Below are 20811 nucleotides of genomic sequence, written 5' to 3'. Positions count from 1 at the left end.
TAAACCTGAGGATGTGGAACAGCAGAGCTAGCCTTAGTACTTATTGGGGAGAAGAACCTGTTAAGGAGCTGGCTGGCTGTTGAGTCTGAAGCCTTGTTCAGGCATTCAGCTTCAGCCTAGGTAGAGGGGGAAAGGAGCAAAATGGCTAGCCACGCACCCATGTATTTTGTGGCCATGCACCCTGCCCAAAGCCATGTTTTGCGCTTCTTTGCAGAGGCAAGTGCTGAATCCAGGGAGAGATTTTCCCCACATTATAGAAATCTGACCACATAAGATAAGAACAGCCCTGCTGGATCAGGCACAAGGCCTATCCAGTTCAGCATCCTGTTTGACACAGTGGCCCACCAGATGCCTCTGGGGAGCCCACAGGCAAGAGGTATGTGCATGCCATCTCTCCTGCTGTTGCTCCCCTGCAACTGGTATTGAGAGGCATCGTGCCTATGAGGCTGTAGATGGTCCACAGCCATCAGACTAGTAGCCATTGATAGACCTGTCCTCCATGAACCTGTCTAAACCCTCTTTTAAAGCCATCCAAGCTGGTGGCCATCACCACATCACATGGCAAGGAATTCCATAGATTAATTATGCACTGTGTGAAAAAGTACTTCCGCTTGTCGGTCCTAAAGTTCCCAACCTTTCGTTTCATGGGGTGACCCCTAGTTCTAGTGTTGTGAGAGAGGGAGAAAAATTTATCTCTGTCTACCCTCTCTACTCCATGCATAATTTTATACACTTCAATCATGTCTCCCCTTAGTCACATTTTTTCCAAGGTAAAGAGCCCCAGATGCTGAAGGCTCTTTAGCCTCATAAGGAAGGTGCTCCAAGCCCCTGATCATTTTGGTTACCCTCTTCTGTACCTTTTCCAGTTCTACAATATCCTTCTTAAGATATGGTGACCAAAGCTGTATGCTTTGCGGTGTATGCAACCAGATGTGGTTGCACCATACATTTGTATAAGGGCCTTATAATATTAGCTTTTCTCCCCAATTCCCCTCCTAATGATTCCTAGCATGGGATTCGCTTTTTTCACAGCTGCCGTGCACTGAGATGACACTTTCAATGAGCTGTCCACCACGACCTCAAGATCTCTCTCCTGGTCAGTCACTGACAGCTAGGGATGTGCACAGAACCAGATGGCCTGGTTCAGTTCGAGTCCAGATCGGACTTGAACCAGACTGGCCAAGTACGGTCTGGCCCCCAGTGAACTGCCCCCCGGTCCAGTCCAGGTCCAGACACATTCGCAATTTTTTTTAAAAAAAATTAAATAAATTTAAAGTACCTTTAGCCCCTTCGGGGGGATTCCTGTATGCCGCAGGGGTGGGTGGGTCCACGAGGGTTCCCCTCCCCCCTGCCAGCCTCTAAAGTCACCACAGCGGCCTGGGAAATTGATCATTTTTGGCCTGTTGGGCCTCTGTAGTATTCAGTGGTGGCCATTTTGGCCATGACACCCTGCAAGCCCTACCATGACCCAGAGTCATTTATGCATGCGCAGCGGTGGCCAACATGGCCGCCACAGTACACTGCAGAGGCCCACACGGGCTAAAAATGATCAATTTTCTGGGCCGGGGTGGTGACTTCAAAGGCCGGTGGGGGGAAGGGGAACCCTCGTGGACCCACCCACCCTGTGGCATACAGGAAGCCCCCTGAAGGGGCTAAAGGTACTTTAAATTTATTTTAATTTATTTTTTTAAAAAAAATTGCAAACATCTCCGGAGGTTCAGTTCTGGTCTGGACGGAACCGGGGTGTGTGTGTTTTTGTTTCAATCCCAAACCTCCAGACTGGACCGCCGGACCGGTCCACACATCCCTACCAACAGCTCAGATCCCATCAACATATATGTGAAGTTGATGTTTTTTGCCCCAATGTGCATCACTTTACACTTGCTTACAGTGAACTGCATTTGCCATTTTGTCGCCCACTCACCCAGTTTGGAGAGATCTTTTTGGAGTTCCTCACAATCCATTGTGGATTTCACTATCCTAAATAGTTCAGTGTCATCTGCAAATTTGGCCAATTCGCTGGTCACCCCAACTTCTAGATCATTTATGAACAAGTTAAAGAGCACTGGCCCCAGTACCAATCCCTGGGGAAGCCCACTTCCTACCTACCTCCATTGTGAAAACTGTCCATTTATTCCTACTCTCTGTTTTCTGTCCTTTAACCAGTTACTGATCCACTCATGGACTGTCCCCTTATTCTATGACTGCTAAGTTTACTCAAGAGCCTTTGGTGGGGTACTTTATCAAAAGCTTTTTGGAACTCCAAGTTTACAATGTCAACCAGATCACCTTTATCCACATGCCTGTTGACACTCTCAAAGAACTCCAAAAAGTTAGTGAGGCAAGCCTTTCCCTTGCAGAAGCCGTGCTGGCTCTCCTCCAACAAGGCCTGTTCTTCTATATGCTTAACAATTTTGTCCTTAAGTATGCTTTCCATCAAATTACCCAGCACCAAAGTTAAGGTGACCGGTCTGTAATTTCCTGGATCCCCCCTGAATCCCTTCTTGAAAACTGGAGTCACATTGGCTACTTTCCAGTCCTTTGTACAAAGCCTGGTTGCAGGGAGAGTTATATATTTTTGCTAAGAGAACAATTTCACATTTGAGTTCCTTCAGAGTGCTTGGATGGATGCCATGTGGCCCTGGTGATTTGTTAATTTTTAACTTTTCAAGACAGTTTAGAACATCTGCCCTTGTCACCTCAAATTCACCCTGTTCCACAGCCACTAAACCTGAAAAACTCATTTCTGGATATGGTATATGGTCAGTATCCTCCTCTGTGAAGACAGATGCAAAGAACTCATTCAGCTTCTCTGCAATCTCCTTATTCTCTTTAATATTCCCTCTCACACCCTCATCATCTAAAACCCTCCCTGGCAGGTTTTATAGTTCTGATATATTTAAAGATGTTTTTGTTATTCCCCTTGACATTTTGAGCTATGTGCTCCTAAATCTCTCTCTTTGCATACCATATTGTGTCCTTGCATTTCTTTTGCCAGAGTTTATGTTTCTTCCTGTTTTCTTCCTTTGGGCAGGATTTCTATTTTCTGAAGGAAGTCTTCTCTTTTATAACTTCCCTGACTCTACTTGTTAGCCACACTGGCATCCTCCTGAACATGGTTGTACCTTTCTTCCCTCTTGGTATACATTCCAACTGTACTTCTAGTATTGTGATTTAAAATAAGTTCCATGCTTTCTGGAGTGATTTGACCCTCCCGACTTTCCCTTTCAATTTCCTTCTTACCAGTCCCCTCATTTTTTAGAAGTTTCATCTTCTGATGTCCAGTGCATCTGTGTTGGACTTCCTTGACATTTCTCCACTCAAATATATGCTGAATTGGATCACACTACGGTCACTGCTACCCAATGGTTCTGCAACTCTGACATCTCACACCAGGTCCTGGGCACCAGACAGGATTAAATCCAAAATTGCGATCTCTCTGGTTAGTTCCACGACTAACTGTTCTAAGGCACAGTAATTTAGCACATCTAGAAATTTGGACTCTCTGTCATTACCTGAATGTGAATTTACCCACTCTATGTGTGGGTAGTTGAAGTCACCCATTATTCACTTCATTAGTCACCTGTCTCTCTTTGACACCTCTCTTATTTGTTTCTCCAACTCCAGGTCACTCTCAGCTATTTGATCCGGAAGGCGATAGCACATCCCTAGTAACACCTAGGATTCTAGAACATGGAGTCAATGTCTTCCCAAATTCCCAAAGGCTGAATGCAGGGAAAGCAGGAGACACATTGGGGGCATGGCTCATAGATGCATGCATGAGGAGTGCTAGCATGTGCACTTCTGTACTCCCTGAATAGTATTGCAGTTAAGGTTGTTGTACGAAACAGTCATGGCCCTACTTTCTCCATGAAAGCAGCAGCTGAGTAGGGGAGCAGCCAAAACTCCAGGGGCAATTCCAGGTCTGTGGGGGCCCCTCAGCATGTGAGGAATGATGGGTTTTACAGGGAGGACTGGTGCAGAGGCACTTCTGGGTGGAAGTCCAGGGCCTCTACACCCCTGGGGTCCCCCAAATCATCTTTAGAGACAGAAGAGGGAGTGGGGAAAGAAATATATGAGATGGGAATATATTAACTTGTGTGTTGAAATGTTTCTGCTAACGCATATTTGCATAAATATACCATTCTAATATTCTTACATTCTTGTGAGTTCAGTTTCTGTTTGTGCCCTCAAGAACCCATGCGTATAAAATTGTGTCATTGTGCATATAGTAAGGGGATGATGGGGGACAGGGGGTGGGTGGGGCTCAAAAGGCCTTTAGGTCCAGGCTCCAAAATTACCTAAGTGTGCCTCTGGACTGGTGGCAGCTTCTTCTCTCCTCAAAGAATGGCAGGTTAGGTAAAAGCTGCCACTCCCCCCCCCCATTCAGCCCCTGGTGGCGCAGTGGTAAAACTGCCGCCCTGTAACCAGAAGGTTACAAGTTCGATCCTGACCAGGGGCTCAAGGTTGACTCAGCCTTCCATCCTTCCGAGGTCGGTAAAATGAGTACCCAGAATGTTGGGGGCAATATGCTAAATCATTGTAAACCTCTTCGGCTATAGAGCGGTATATAAATGTAAGTGCTATTGCTATTGCTAAGTGCTAAACTGTTGGGAGGTGTGGGGGTGGGAAGGAAAGGTGGGGTGGGAAGGAAGGAAAGGAGTGCATCAGAGCGAGTGTGTGTGTGTGTGTGTGTGTGTGTGTGTGTGTGTGTGTGTGTGTAGAAGGAGGTGTGTGGGGTGGGAAGGAAAGGTGTATATCAGAGGGAGTTTAATAACTGTAACTAGGTGCATCTCTGCTGTGTCAAATTGTATATGTTTGTGTCTGGCTTTTACATAAAATATATATTATTTATTTATTTGAAATGTTAAGGGGACCCCGCACATGCTGATTCGCCCCCAGCCCTGCACCCTGCAAGGGACAGCCCTGGTCAGGACCCACCCAGTCTCAGACTCTAAAGGAGAAAAATGATGCCCAAGTTACAGCCAAGCTGTCATTCTTCCTGACCCCAATAGAAGCCTGGAAAATGGGAAGTGTAGGTACTAAATGCAGATGTGAAACACACACAAAAGAGAAGTACCTAATAGATGATAAAGTATACTATATCTACTTTTACAAAGGCCACTGCAGCTGGGGATTATGGGAGTTGTAGTCAACAACAACTGGGAATCCCTCTTATAGGGAACACTACTAAGAACCCATTCAAGTAGTTACATCACCTACAGTACATATGTAGAGCTCAGAATATCCCCCCAGCCACCCCAAAGGTAATGACATTTCAGTGCTGAGGAGTACTTGGTTGCCCCAAGGTAGTCTGCTGTGACCCTCTGCAAAGAATCAACTCTCTCAGAAGGATGGAAGGAGGCTATCTTATATGGCATCTTCAGAGAAATTATTGCTAAATTATTTGTATATTCTCTGACTTTTCCAAGACTAATAAGAGCACTACAGATTCAAAGATTTGGAATATGTGTTTATGGGTTTCCATCTGTGGCAGTTCCCATTTGTGGAATTATGATATTATTTATAGTACTAGTTGCAATTGTGCACTAAATATGTACTGAACCCTGGAGCATGGCTTCCAAATATATTTATCTGCTATAATTAGAGCTGAAATTGATATTGTTGTTGTTGTTGTTGTTTACACTGTCAGACAGGTGTTATTGACTGGTTTGTTTTATCCAGACATCGAGTCCTTCCCAAGGACCTGGGATGGCTGAATTTTATTATCATTGTTGTTGCTGTTATTATAAATATCATCATGGAATATAAGCTGTTCCCAGTAAAGCTGCTTTTTGTAATTGGCTGGTGGTGATTTCTGTGGCCCCTATGGTGTTGAGGTGCTCTTCAAGGTCTTTTGGAACTGTACCTAGGGAGCCAATTACCACTGGGATTATTTCGGTCTTTTTCTGCCACAGCCTTTCAATTTCAATTTGTAGATCTTTGTATTTGGTGATTTTTTCTATTTCTTTTTCTTCTATTCTGCTATCCCCTGGTATTGCTATGTCGATTATTTTCACTTGTTTTTCTTTCTTCTCGACTATAGTTATATCTGGTGTATTGTGTGGCAGATGTTTGTCTGTTATTGTTGTTGTTATTGTTATTGTTATTAATATTATATATATATATATATATATATATATATATATATATATATATAATAAAATTATATATTTCTATTTATTTATTTGTTTGTTTAATTTGTTTATTTATTCGATTTCTATACCACCCTTCCAAAAATGGCTCAGGGTGGTTTACACAGAGAAATAATATATAAATAAGATGGATCCCTGTCCCCAAAGGGTTCACAATCTAAAGAGAAATATAAGATAGCCACTAGCAACAGTCACTGGAGGTTCTGTGCTGGGGGTGGATAGGGCCAGTTACTCTTCCCCTGTTTAATAAAGAGAATCACTACATTAAAAGGTGCCCCTTTGCCAAGTTAGCAGGGGTGCAAACTTAAATATTCACAAATATTTAAAATGTATTCACATCTGAATATAAATTTTCAAATGTCCCACTTATCTCAACATTTAAAATGTGATTGTTTTAGACTTCTTGGAATCAACTGACTGATTTCTTTCTTGTTTCTTTTCTTTTTTTTTTTGGCCAGCATTCAAGATGAAATGTCATAAGCTGCAAGCTGTCAAATACAAAGTACTGTGCCAGCTATCAATATTGTCATATATCATGAGTTGTCAAATACTGATGAAATAATTGGAGAATGTTTGGCAAATATGCAAGTATTATGAGAATATCTAAAAGCTGGGTTCCAGGGCTATGGCCCAAAGAAACATGATACACTGAAGCTAAGCAGATCTGGGTCAGGGCAGTGCCTAGGAGACCACTTGGGAGGAGCCCTATGAACACAACCTTGCTGGCTGTTGAAGTAAGATGGGTGTTGATCTAATAAATAAGTAGATAAATATTTAGCATCAACATTCTTGATATTTAAGAGAACATTTGGGGATTTTAAGAGAACATCTTCACAATGAGACCCATGATCCTTTGAGATCATCTGGAGCGGGTCACCTGCGGTTGCCACCAGTTCATCTAATGGCTACTCAGGAACAGCCCTTCTTTGTTGCCGCCCCAAGACTCTGTTGACTCCCTCTCTGACAGCCTTTAAAAAGTTTTTAAAGACACATTGATTCACCCAAGCGCTTAACTAGAATTGTTGTTTGGAATGTTTTAATGTTTTCATTCTTTTATTAATTGGTTTTATGTTGTTGTAAACTGCCCAGAGAGGTAATTTTGGGGCAGTGCAGAAATGTAATAAAATAAATAAATAAATGGATAGATAGATAGATAGATAGATAGATAGATAGATAGATAGATAGATATGTAAGGATTATTTTTGGGAACAAATTCATTTCCATTCTTTGGTTCAATGCCAGTCTTTTGTTACAGTACAAGTGGACAAATCCATAATGTTTAATCCTATGACATCATGGTCAGTATGCTATGTTTGAGAGCTAATTAGACTTGATAGTAAAAAAAATAAGAATTCCCCATAAATACATGCAAAAAATAAACTCCATGAAAAGACAAAATAACACATTAGTTGGCTTACAGTCCAGTTCTTTGAATATTTACTCAGAAGCAAGCCCTAATAAATTCTTTGAGGTTTACTTCCAAATAAATGGTGCAATGACACTGCAACTGTATCTATTTAATAAAGTAGGCATTTCCAAATATTTTAACACCAGGCTATAATTTTCAGGATTTTAAAACTGATATACCTACATACATGGACTGCTTCTACATATCATTTAGATCTCTCTGGAACTGCTCACTCAGAGCATATTACATCAGTTTTGAAAGGGCTGCACTGACTGGCAATTTGTTTCTGTATCCAATTAAAGGTGCTGATTATTACCTTAATTATTTGGGCCTTGAATACCTGAAGGACAGTCTGCTCCCAAGGATTTCTGCCCGCCCAACAAGGTCATCAGAGGGACTTTTGCTCCATGTGCCGACACTGAGAGAGTCTAAATTATTGTGCCCACGGGGCAGGGCTTTGGAGCCTTGGAGCCCCAACGCTCTGGTATGCTCTCCCAGTGTATGTCAGCTCTTTGACATCTGTGGCTGCTTTTAAAAGACAACTAAAGACCTTTTTATTTGTTCAGACTTTTACCCCTAAGGGGCTTCCAGGTTTCTCAGCTTCCCTGTTTCTGTTTTCCTTTTTAAATGGTTTTGTGGTTTTTTTGGTGTTTTATTATTTTTACTGTTCAACTGATTTTAAGTTGTTAAATGTGATTTTTATGGAGTTTTATTGTATTATAACTTTTGTAAACCGCCTTGGGATGCCTTATGAAAGGCGGTATAGAAATCAAACAATCAATCAAAATCATTTTATATTTGAATACATGCTCCAGTTGTCATATATTGTTACAGGTGTGCATGTGTATTTTTTTGTGATACTTTCAAATTAGTAAATATCACCCTCCTCTTTGATGCTTCCAACACTTAAAGTTACACATAAATACTATCTAAATGTAAATTATCAACGAATTCTGGAAGGAACTTTAGGTCCAAGCTGAAGCTCCTGTGTCACAGAAAAGCAGCACGCCTCTGGTCTTTTTTTCCAATAATCTCTGCTCCCAGAAGCACTCCCTGAGACCTAATAGTGGATCCCTGGGGGCTGCACAACCCTTTGGGATCCATTTCTGGGTCACAGAGAGCACTTGTGGGTACAGGGGAGATCAATGAAAATTGCCCCCCTGAATGACCATAAGCACTGCCTTAGTCTGCAGTGCACATGAAGTATTAGAACGCAAGCCAATGTATTGTATTTTCTCTAAGTAATACTTTGAAAAGGTCTTCATGCAATAAAATCAGAAGTTAACACATGCTGAAAATTATTTTAAGAATGCAATTTCCAAGGGCATAATAATCTGCAGTACTACCACATAGGAATGCTTTCACAGGCTTGTATCTGAACAGTGCGCCAGAGTTACGGATATATCCCTGTTAAAATATATACTCCTTAGATGTTCTTTATCCCAACATGTACCAAAATATATTCACTAAAACTCCTGAAAGTTGTGACCTTCCTCCCCCATTAGCACTATTTAATAGTCACATGATAATAGCAGTGCAATCAGAATGTTGGTAACAATTTTACTCAGAGCTCTACACTACAATTCAAAATGGACAGTTCCTGACAAAATGTATTCCTATGCTGTAATGGATGACAAGCTAACAAAAATTTTAACAGCATTTCACAAAAATTCTATACGTTTTGTACAATTGAACTGTCAGTCATGGCAAGCTGAGAACACAGATAGACTTGTGGGGGGGGGGTTCACTTTCACTTCACTGAGATTTTGATCTCCTTGCTGCTTTCCTTAAAAAAAAAGTTATGATGGGGCTTAAGGTATCGTTATCTTAAATGACATAAGGAAGCCATATCTAGCAAGGAGCTTTAAAAAAGCGATGCTGCAGTGAGGTGTTATGGAACTCCTGCATCTGCCAAAGGAGGAAAGAGTGCCTGTCATTTTCTTAATATATAGTTGAGGCTCCACTTGCAGCAATGCATTAAAGAAAACAGTTCTTTACATGAATAAAAAGCATTTGATAAGATTGTCCAGCAGGAAAGCTACACAATCACAGGAATTATCTTTAATAGAATCACACTCCAAGGGATAAAACAGTTTTGCTCAATTGTCACTTTTTGGCAGTGCCTAGGTGGGCAATTCTGAGCACTAATTATCTGTCCTGCTGCATAATTCCTACTTCTTCTTCTCTCTAGCTTGCACCACTGGACAGCTTCCCCCTTCCATCCAGTCCATTATCAAGTAGATGGTATCCCCCACCCCGCAATTCATTTTCAAATGTTATACATGATGGCATCGCTTTTCAAAACAGCATGTGATATGTTAGGTATGGCTTTTCCATTAATGCTAATGGGAGCCATGTGGCTATAGCTATCTGCACTTTCTTGAATATTTTCCTCTCCCTGCAGCCTCAATCACAGGAGGAAATGTGTGTTTGACAGTAGCCTGAAAGGCTTGTTAGCTGGAAATTCTCCCCAGAAACATCTGCTGCTACTACTGCTGCTTATTGAAGATGGACAAGTAAAGCTATAATAGCTGTCCAGACATGTACGGTGTGAAACCTCATCATCAAAGCACAGTTGACATTGTCAAGAACACAGAAGCATAAGAAAATCCTTCTAGAACATACCAAATTTTCATGTATTCTAGAATCTTGATTACAACAGTGGCCAGTTGTATGACTCTGGAAAGCATACAGACAGGTCATGAACACAACAGACCTGTTGTTTGTCCCCATGCGCAGGTATCCAAAGGGCCACTTCCTTTGAAAATTTACATTTCCTCTGGCTCATATTGCCAACAGTCATTGATAGATCTAGCCTCCATAGCCCTATTCCTAGCACTAGCCATGCACAACAACTAGTAGAAGCATATCCCCATATGCATCAAAAGATGCATCCAAGCAGTTCAATGAAGCTGCCTAGATAAGTATCACAAGGCAGATGTGGATCCAGATGCACATCTGCGATAGCATCACACCCACATTAAAGTTTGCTTCTGCACATGGATGTTCTTTCCCAGACTGGGGCAACTGTTTTTTCCCCAAGTCTTACAAACATTGGCTGCTGTGTCTGAAGGGAGATGAAAATCATGACATTGAAGGAGGGAGCAAACAACAAACAAACACAGTAGGTTGAGCTCTACAATGAGGGTGAGACAGGTGACAGATTTTGGGTTCCATTGAAGAGTGGCAAATTATTCATTATTGTTGTTTTCTAATATAGGAGAGGCATCAAGGGCCAGTCCACATGCACATTTCCTTCACTTCAGAACTGCAGCACCAAGTGGTCACTTGCATGTATGAATGATGAGCTGTCATAGACATAACACCAGAAACACCCTTCCACATCACTTCACAGACAATATAATTAGTGAAGTCAGCTGACACATTCCGCTGTAAGTCAGAGTGGCGTAGCTTCCACTGAATTAAGGGGCGTAAATGTGACTGGGCTGCTGATATCCAAATGTGCCAAAGGCGCTCCCTTTCTGCCCCCAGAGCATCCAGCCAGCAAACAAGCCAATTGCTGCCTGGGAGAGGGCATCTTGGCACTTCTGTGTTCCTGTTCTGACCACGTCCCCTTGCATCAGAAGCACATTGATGCAGGAGGTATGGCCAGCCTTGGGTCATGCACATGATAGGTAAGCAGTGGGGCACAAAGGTGGCAAGGACGGGGTGCAAAGGCAGTGATGATGGAGAGCCATGAGATAGCAGTGGAGGGGCTGCCACCAACCTTCCTATGCCCCTGGCAAGTCATGAAATAACATGAATTCATATGTGCCTAGCCCTAACCCCTTTGAAATACAACCTGGGCACACATTTTGCACAACGTCCCATTTCCAACCTCCCCAGATTAGAAACTTTTCCAGTCTTTCATTTTTTCAGCCTCTTATCAAGTATAAATATCTTAGCTGAATACTTATTAAGGTGTTTCATGAGAGTAATCTTACCTCCCAGGGTAGCTTGCAATAGGAAGTGTGTCCCATATTTCTTGATAAGGTTTTCTGTGATCTGCTGAAGGGTCGGCCTACGTCCTAGTAGTCTTATGTTTCGGAAAAATTCGGGGGCGAGAGGCAGTGGGGAGCCAAGAAAATTCTTTCTCTCAACAGCTAGGTTATTTACTTTCCAACGGCCAAATTCCCTAGAAAGCAAAAAATAAAAATAAAAATAAATCTCATTCAAAAATGCATCATTAAGACAAACGTTTTCTTTGGCAAAGTACACCACACATTGTTGTCCAGCTGGGAGGCAGAGTATTAGAACTAGCTTCACTTGAGATTCTCTGTCATGCATTAGACACTTAAGACAAATAAAAAGTGAAACAGAACAAATATTCTATAACAAGATTATTGTGTGTGTGTGGGCGGGGGGGAACCTTATAATAAAAAGATGTCTTGGATGTTGTTGTTGTTGATGCTGTTGTTACTTTGTCTTGTAAAGTGTGACTGTCATGCATGACATGTTCATTTTCTTTTGTATGGAATACAAGTAGAAGGTTGCTCAAGGTTTGATGTGAAAGGCTTTCGTTTTCATGGTGTTGCAAAAGAAAATGAAAGCCTTTCTTTCACACAATTTTCTCTCAGAAAAAAGCAGTACAATAATTCAGGGTTGTCATGTATTCAGAACTGCAGCAAACGTCATTGGCTGACATACTGTGCAATGCTCCATCTTCTATGCAATGGAATGTGCAGACAAGGGTGCTCTTGCACAGCACCACAACTCATGACATACAAAGACACAGAACAAGATCAAATAAATATGACCATTATAATTCTAGCGCATCAGAATTGCTAGATATATTAAAAAAAGAAAAAAAGCTGGACAATATTCAGTACACCATTGCATATATTATGAGAGTTTTCTCACGTAATATTAAATTTTTCTTTGAGACTCATTCATGCATAATAATAATAATAGTAATAATAATAGTAATAATAATAATAATAGAGAATAATCAAGAATAATCGAGAAGAAAGAAAAACAAGTGAAAATAATCGACATAGCAATACCAGGGGATAGCAGAATAGAAGAAAAAGAAATAGAAAAAATCACAAAATACAAAGATCTACAAATTGAAATTGAAAGGCTGTGGCAGAAAAAGACCAAAATAATCCCAGTGGTAATTGGCACCCTGGGTGCAGTTCCAAAACAACTTGAAGAGCACCTCAACACTATAGGGGCCACAGGAATCACCACTGGCCAATTACAAAAAGCAACTTTACTGGGAACAGCCTATATTCTGCAACGATATCTATAATAACAGCAACAACATTGATAATAAAATTCAGCTATCCCAGGTCCTTGGGAAGGGCTCAATGTCAGGATAAAACAAACCAGTCAATAACACCTGTCTGACTGTGTAAACAAGAAATAATAATAATATCTATATTACTTTTGTGTTTCACATACATAATAAATAATAGTTTAATTGCCTATTTTAAAAGTTCAACAAAAACAAGTTTGATACCAAACAGTGCCAGTATTCATTCACAGAGAGATATAGTTTCTCCTTCTCCCCATATTCCTTAGACAGTATAAACTACTGCAGGCTGAAAATTACTCGATCCCATCTTATCTTGGACCTGATAAAAAAATTATTGGTAGAGCCAATATGACCCGGTCAAAACTATCAAGCCAATCGGATCAGATTGGAAATCTAATAATTTTCTGATATTCTAGCAAGATTTAAAGGTTATTCCTTTAAAACCAAAATAAAAAGAGAAGCCTCTCCTCATCAGTCCATTTTGGACTGGCTATTTAATTTTAAATGACATTCTCCCACTTCTCATGTGAGAGAATGACCTGATCTCCAGAAGGCAAACTCAAATTTGCTCTCCTGCTGATTTGAAAGTTCCCGGGTTAGCAGAGAAGCATTTTTGACAGTTTGCTTTCCAGAAATGGGCGGGGGGAGGAATAGTGGGGGCCTTGCTGGGGGGTCACTCCCCTCCTATCAACCCCCCCCCCCAATTTCCAGAAAGTAAGCTTGACCTCTGGAGATTGGGGTTTGGTGGGAGGGGGTGATCCCCCAAGAAATCGGACCCCCATGGGAATAGGTGCCTCTCAGGGGATTTCCCTCCTCCTACCACTCCCCATTTCCAAAAAGCAAGTTGTCTTCTGTTGAATCAGGTGCCCTTGGGAGAGCAGAAGAGCAGTTTTCAAAGCTCACATTCTGGAGATCAGGTGGTGGTGGGAGGGGGGAACCCCTGAAGGCCACCCACAGGAAGAGTGGCCCCTTGGTGGGTTGCCCCCCTGCTGCCATTCCCTATTTCCAGAAACAAGCTCTCAAATAACTCCTCTGCCAAGGCAGAGAGGATTTTTCAATGGCCTGTTCAGCTTCTCAGCTGAGAAGTAGTGAGCAGTCCGTTTAAAAATTAAATGTCATGCACACCGACTCTCATCTGAGAGTCTGTTTGGCTGGCCCTTAAGAGTTCTGAACAGAACTGAACAAATTCTGAAACAATAGGAGGGAATTTAATATGATTTCCAACTGTTGAGTTTACCTCCTTTCACTTCTGGAATTAATTCTGATAGTCCCAATATTTTATTTTATTTTATTTTATTTTATTTTATTTATTGAATTTATATACTGCCTAATATAGAAATCTCTAGGCGGTGTACAGAATTAAAACATAATATAAAATATAAAACATTTAAAATTCATAAAAAGATAAAAATCATAATAGGTTAAAAAAATTGACATAAAAATTTGGTCTCTGTTGAAGGCCTGGGGAAATCTTCAGAGTCCTCCTAAAAACAAACAGAGAAGGAGATGCTCTTATTTCAACAGGGAGTGCATTCCAAAGCCCAGGTCAACCACAGAGACTGACAGATATAGAGGCTATTAGTCCAATAAGCCTATATGATGGCACAGGAGTATTACAAATTATACTTCATGACATGCTACATTCACTCACACTCACTGAGAGCTGAAACAGATTAGCAGAAGCCTCACATTATATGTGCAACAACTGACAGTCTATGTTGTTTGAGACTATAAGTGTGGGGGAGATTGAGCCCTGAAATAATATATACTATTCATACAAAGCTAACATGTCAGCAGAGTGTTCTAGTTTCACTTTCAGCTGTCAGCTGTACAATCAGAAGCACATGTATGGATATGGAAGTTTTCCAAAAATAAAGAATAAAAAATCCAGAAGACACTCTCTCACAATGAACTGTATGGAACATGTTCCAAAACAGCCTTAAAACATAAGTGCAGAAGTTCCTCAGGCTATAGAGCCTATACACTGTTCTGAAAGAAAAAGGCCACATTCACACGTAATGTGGAACCACAGGTCCAATGGACCCGCGGTTCCATCCCCCACCCTCAACTCTATTTGACGGGAGTGCAGCCTGTGGTTCCAAATCCGGACATAATGCAGGCTGCATTGAACATGAAGTTAGGGTAATGAAACTCACTACAACCTGAGGGTTCAAACTGGAGTTCCGCAGAGAAACCTCGGGTTACTCGCATTGCAGAACCAGAGTTGAACACATTAGGACATGACAGTTTGGAAACCTCTGGCCCCTTAAACACCGGTTCCGTGTTACTAAAATGTCCCTCTCTTCACTGTCACTGAACAGGCCCCAAATACAGGTTTTCAGATTTTGTTTACCTCATAAGATTGTCAAGTACATTGTATAGATCTTCTATTAACAAAGAAAGGTGAGATATGTGCAGGGATGACTCCAAGGGCTAGCAGATGCTCCCCACAAATATTTCCCACTCCCCTTTCACTCCCTCATCCAGAAAACTGTAATTTTACTGCAAAGTGTCAGACAATATAGTCATTGTATATTATGGTCCTATAGTTTGAATTATTTTTTAAAGGCCTCTGATGTTTAAAGAAGCCTCTTTCACTCACTCCTTACTTCAGAACAAGCAACAGAGGCCAGTGCAGTGTAGGTAGAGACTCCTCTAGCCAACCATGTGTGGAGGGTGTGTGTGCAGGTAATCTCCCCTGCAGATTTCAGCTGGCCTGGTACGGACCTCTCTGCCCACTCCAGTTTTTCCTGTCACGTGGTCTTGGACACCAAGAGAAAAGTAGCATGGAAAGCAGACTGGAAGGTTTGGCCTAATCCAAAAAGACAGCATTTTCTAAAAGCAATCTCACCTTTTTTCTGAATATGTTTGAAAACATTAAGCAACCTTCACTAACAAGGTAAATAAATGAACATTAATTACTTTACCTCAATAAGTATTTAGTGTATAGCAAATAGGGATGTGCACTGAACCAGTTCGGAGGCCCTTTATGGGCCTCTGAACCGGTTCGGAGGTGGCAGGGTGCCGCTTTAAAAGCGGGAGAGTGTGTGCACTTATCCTTCCCACCGCTTTTCCCCTGCCAGCGTCCTGGCGGCAGCATACCTCCCTGCCACCCCGTTGCCACCATTGGCCAGATACGGCCAGAGGTCCCTGATGTGCCAGCATGCGCAAGCAACCCCGCCGCCTTCGAACTGCCCCACCATGGTTCCATGCACATCCCTAATAGCAAACCCTCCCTCCCTCCCTCTCTCTCTATATGTATGTATATATATACACACACACCCCTATATCTATCTATCTATCTATTTTTATATAAAAGCATTACTAGAACATGGTATCCTCTTTTATGTGTGTGCCTCTCTGTATAGCCAAGAGCATGCAGAGAGAAAGGAGCCCCCAAAGCACATATGTGAAGCCACCCTACACTTAGACTTCCTCCATTTGTATTATAATAACTTTAGCAAAGCACATCCCTAAACGGAGGCAGTTTTTGATTACCACTCAAAGTAAATTATTCCAGAGGCTGAATAAAACACAAAGAATGACAGCTCCTTACTCACTACTCAAAAATATATCAGCGGTTGCAATGAAAGCAAACAAGTCAATTAAGTAGTAATAAGCCCATCTTTTATTCATTTACTTACCAATTAAGACACAGCTAAGAGTTATTAAGAAAAGGACACATTGTCCTCAAAATCTAATCAAGGGACCATTCTTATTGCAAAACATCTGTGGAGTCCTCACTTTGATGAGGCATGCCAACAGTTATGCCATTTGCTTTGGGGGAAATTCAGAGTCCAGTTTGTGCTTACCACACTAAGACAACATAAGAGTTTCTGTTCATCTTTCAATCTTAGGGAACAAAGAATTAACCACAGAAACTGATCACATCAACTTGTTTTTTTAAGACCACACAAAAACCTGTTTCACACACAATCCAAGCTATAGCATTGGAGAGAACCCTGAGAAGAGACAGTACCCAAATACATTTCTTTGCTCCTGAAAAAATCACCCTTGAGTTTCTTGGACCCTCTCTTTATTTAGTTCAAATATTTATACACTGGCCTTCAGTTTAAAAACTTTTAGGGCAGCAGTCTTAAGTGAATCACTTAGAGATCACCTTCTTCCATGTGTACTGTGATTATTAAACAGGGTTCTTCTCAGAGTACTCTAGCTATCAAGTATTATTATCACGACTTGTCAACAAAAAGTTCTCATAGTGCTTTATAAAGCAAAAATAATAAGAAAATTCCTCAATCAAAAAGAAAACATAAAGAAGATGCCAGCAGCCGCCGCTGGACAGACACTATGCTGGGTTGAGTAGGGACAATTTCACCTCCCCAGATAAATGTAAGTGAGCCACCAACTTATGAGAGGTGCAACTTTTCCCAGTTAGCAGGGAAGTACTGAGGTAAGGCTAGCAAGAGTAGGACCTTTTCAGTGGTAATACACATTCTACAGAATTTGTTACCTAGAAAGGCTGGGCAGCCCCCCCACCCCACCCCACCCCATGACATTTAGAAAGCGTTGAGGGGTGTGAGGAGAAACATTAAAGTCTTCACACAGCAGAGCATGATCTGGTGGTAAAGAAGTTTAGCTCAAGAGATTATCTGGAGACACTAGGTTGAGTTCAAAAAACAAATAAAGATTTATTACAAGAATCAATTCACCAGTGCCTTTGGGATATTGAGCTTCCAAAGGACAGAGTGTGAACTACACACTGTGTAGTTGTAGGAAATCCTAGACAAATCTTATTCCTGGCGAATTACTTATACAAACTTACCTTCCCTACATACTGCCATGCCTTTATTTGGCCCATTTAAATGTATTACCTTCGGCTGTTTTGCAGGGTAGATTGTGCCGTACACCATATTCCCAATGGTGTTGCCCTGCCTCTCCAGCATGATCCAGTCAGTAGAGCATGTATTATTTTATTGTGTATTTTATAGAGATATACATTCTCTGTTATTGGCAGGGGTGTGACTATAATTGAGTAGATGAGTTCAAAGAACCCAGGCCTCTGTTAAATCAGAAAGAGAGAGAGAAGAAGGAACGCATGCAGCACAAGCTGCATGCAGCTCATGCTGACACATTGTTATTGTTGTTGTTTACAGACAGGTGTTATTGACTGGTTTGTTTTATCCAGACATCGAGTCCTTCCCAAGGACCCGGGATGGCTGAATTTTATTGTCAATGTTGTTGCTGTTGTTATAGATATTGTCGCAGAATATAGGCTGTTTCCAGTAAAGTTGCTTTTTGTAATTGACTGATGGTGATTTCTGCAGCCCCTATGGTGTTGAGGTGCTCTTCAAGGTGTTTTGGAATTGTACCTAGGGCGCCAATGACCACTGGGATTATCTGGGTCTTTTTCTGCCACAGCCTTTCAATTTCAATTTGTAGATCTTTGTATTTGGTGATTTTTTCTATTTCTTTTTCTTCTATTCTGCTATCCCCTGGTATTGCTATGTCGATTATTTTAACTTGTTTTTCTTTCTTCTCAACTACAGTTATATCTGGTGTATTGTGTGGCAGATGTTTGTCTGTTTGTAGTCAGAAGTCTCATAATATTTTTCCATCTTCATTTTCTACAACTTTTCCAATTTTATGGTCCCACCAATTTTTGGCTACAGGTCGCTTGTATTTTTTGCAAAAGCTGTTGTTGTTGTTCTATTTCTATACTGCCCTTCCAAAAATGGCCCAGGGCGGTTTACACAGAGAAATAAATAAGATGGATCCCTGTCCCCAAAGGGCTCACAATCTAAAAGAAACATAAGATAGGCACCAGCAACAGTCACTGGAGGTACTGTGCTGGGGGATGAATAGGGCCAGTTACTCTCCCCCTACTAAATAAAGAGAATCACCACATTAAAAGGTGCCTCTTTGCCAAGTTAGCAGGGGTCATCTCCCACATTATGCTGGGAGATCCTGGGAGCCAGATTAAGGGCGTGTATACTAACATCTGGGCTGGATTTAGCACTGAAGCACCACTGGGATTTTAACAGCACTAGATTTAGCACCGCAGCACCACTGGGATCCAAGCAGCCTGGACTTGGCTGCTCATGAGAACAGCCTGATAACATAACTTCTAGGTCATTTCTGTGATCTAGCTGGTGTTTTGAAGAACTGGAGATCACAAGCATTAACACAACTGAAATCCCTGGGCTACCACTCATACATTCTGTTGCTAGTACAAATTGTCTATTTGCAATGTAACATATGCACCAGCACTTATGTATGCAAAACTGAGCATTTGACCTTTGTGTTACAGCACTAGCTCATATACTCACTCTACCAGTCAGAACTTGACAGCAGTAGGGAGATGCCATCTTATTTGTTTTTAAGACTGATCTAAAACAATCTTAAAAGTAAAGGTGAAGTGTGCTGTCAAGTCGATTTCGACTCCTGGCGTCCACAGAGCCCTGTGGTTTTCTTTGGTAGAATACAGGAGGAGTTTACCATTGCCTCCTCCCATGCAGTATGAGATGATGCCTTTCAGCATCTTCCTATATTGCTACTGTCCGATATAGGTGTTTCCCATAATCTGGGAAACCTACCAGCGGGGATTCAAACCGGCAACCTTCTGCTTGTTAGTCAAGCATTTCCCCGCTGCGCCACTTCAGGTGGTCCAAAACAATCCTACTCTTTGAATCTGGTGAATTTGAGATGAAACCATCCAACTTCTATTTGCTGCTGCAGCAGCAGTACTCAGACAGGGGTGGGCACCCTGCAGTGCTTCTAGGTAAGGGCAGCTGAGGGGCCCCCAAAATACAATGTTCCCATGGGCCCTTGTTCATGAGACATGTGAGGACACTGTTGGCACCACCTCTGTATTACACCATGGGATCACATTATTGTGAAGGCTTTGCATATGACACACATATACTTGGATAGGTTGTATGAATTGCATAAGTAGTGGAACATAAGATGCCCTCACAACACACATTACATTAAATAGTGGTTCACTAACTAGTTCAGACACTTTGAATTAATTTTGAACATGTTTAGGAACATTTCATGCAGAATAAAGTCAGACTCTACTGCTGGCAGTGTAACTATCTAAAATGGATACAATGAGAACTATTTAACTTGAGTAGAACAATTATTTGTTGTTCATGTGAATTCTTTAAAGGTTTTTATAGATGAAATACATGCAATAGATTTTTTAAAAACACAGGAAAATAAAACATGAATCATACATTTGTAAGGCGAGTGCCTGATTATTGAACCACTTATTTTGAGCTGGTTACTACTTTTTATACCTAGGGGTTTGGTTCCTCTTCTGGTTCAAGGCAGTCAAGATATTTTTTTTGTTCACTTTCAATTCTAGTTTACAAAAAAACTCTCTATGAACCACTTTTTGGGTTCAGGTTTGCTTCTATTCCGTGATCTTAGCTACAAAAGTTACCAATTTTCTTCTGAGTCCAACTTAAGGGGAGGATAAAAATATTAGGGATGTGCACAAAACACATCCAGGGCAGTGGAATAACTTTAAAAGGAGGAAGGCAGGTCTTACCCTCCCCTCTGTTCCACCTTTCGCTTTCCACCCGCCGCCCCAGAGCAGTGCTGTTTGCATTAAGCAGCTGGGCTTTCTGCTCAGCTGTATTTGCTTTGAAAGAGGAGGTTCCCTGTTCCCTGCAGGAAATGGCATCTGAGCATGTGTGGATGCCATCTTGTATGGTCAAGTTCTGACCATTTGGGCAGCATTCCCACTAATACTTTCACAAACAGAAAATGTCCCACTCATGGAAGGGAGGGAGGGGTGATCTTTATCAATATTGCCTTTCCTCTGCAGTCCCCTGTGACTTCTGCAATATGTCCTTGAGGATTAGAGCAACCCTCGAGGATATGCTTTTAAGGGCTAAGAGGAAAAGGGGGATCAGGAATAATTGGCCCTCCCTCCAGTGTGAGCAGAATGTCTTCCATCTGTATAAGTCCTAGTAGGGAGCCTGCTCTATGTGTATATAATTGTATGTAGGAGTGTGCATGAATCA

General features: G+C 41.5%; 1 protein-coding gene across 5 annotated transcripts in view; it reads right to left on the bottom strand.

The window, feature by feature from the left end:
* BRINP3 (BMP/retinoic acid inducible neural specific 3) overlaps positions 1-20811 on the bottom strand; it is a 352098-nt gene that overhangs the window by 137888 nt on the left and 193399 nt on the right. For all 5 annotated transcript variants that reach the window (XM_053248782.1, XM_053248785.1, XM_053248783.1 and 2 more), the window contains one exon: positions 11508-11698. In XM_053248782.1, the coding sequence (XP_053104757.1) occupies positions 11508-11698 (191 nt within the window). The remainder of the gene's footprint in view (positions 1-11507; positions 11699-20811) is intronic.

This window comes from Hemicordylus capensis, chromosome 4, assembly GCF_027244095.1.
Source record: "Hemicordylus capensis ecotype Gifberg chromosome 4, rHemCap1.1.pri, whole genome shotgun sequence".
Lineage (NCBI taxonomy): Eukaryota > Metazoa > Chordata > Lepidosauria > Squamata > Cordylidae > Hemicordylus > Hemicordylus capensis.
Note: the sequence above shows the minus strand (reverse complement) of the source record. Positions and strands in the feature narration are given on the sequence as shown.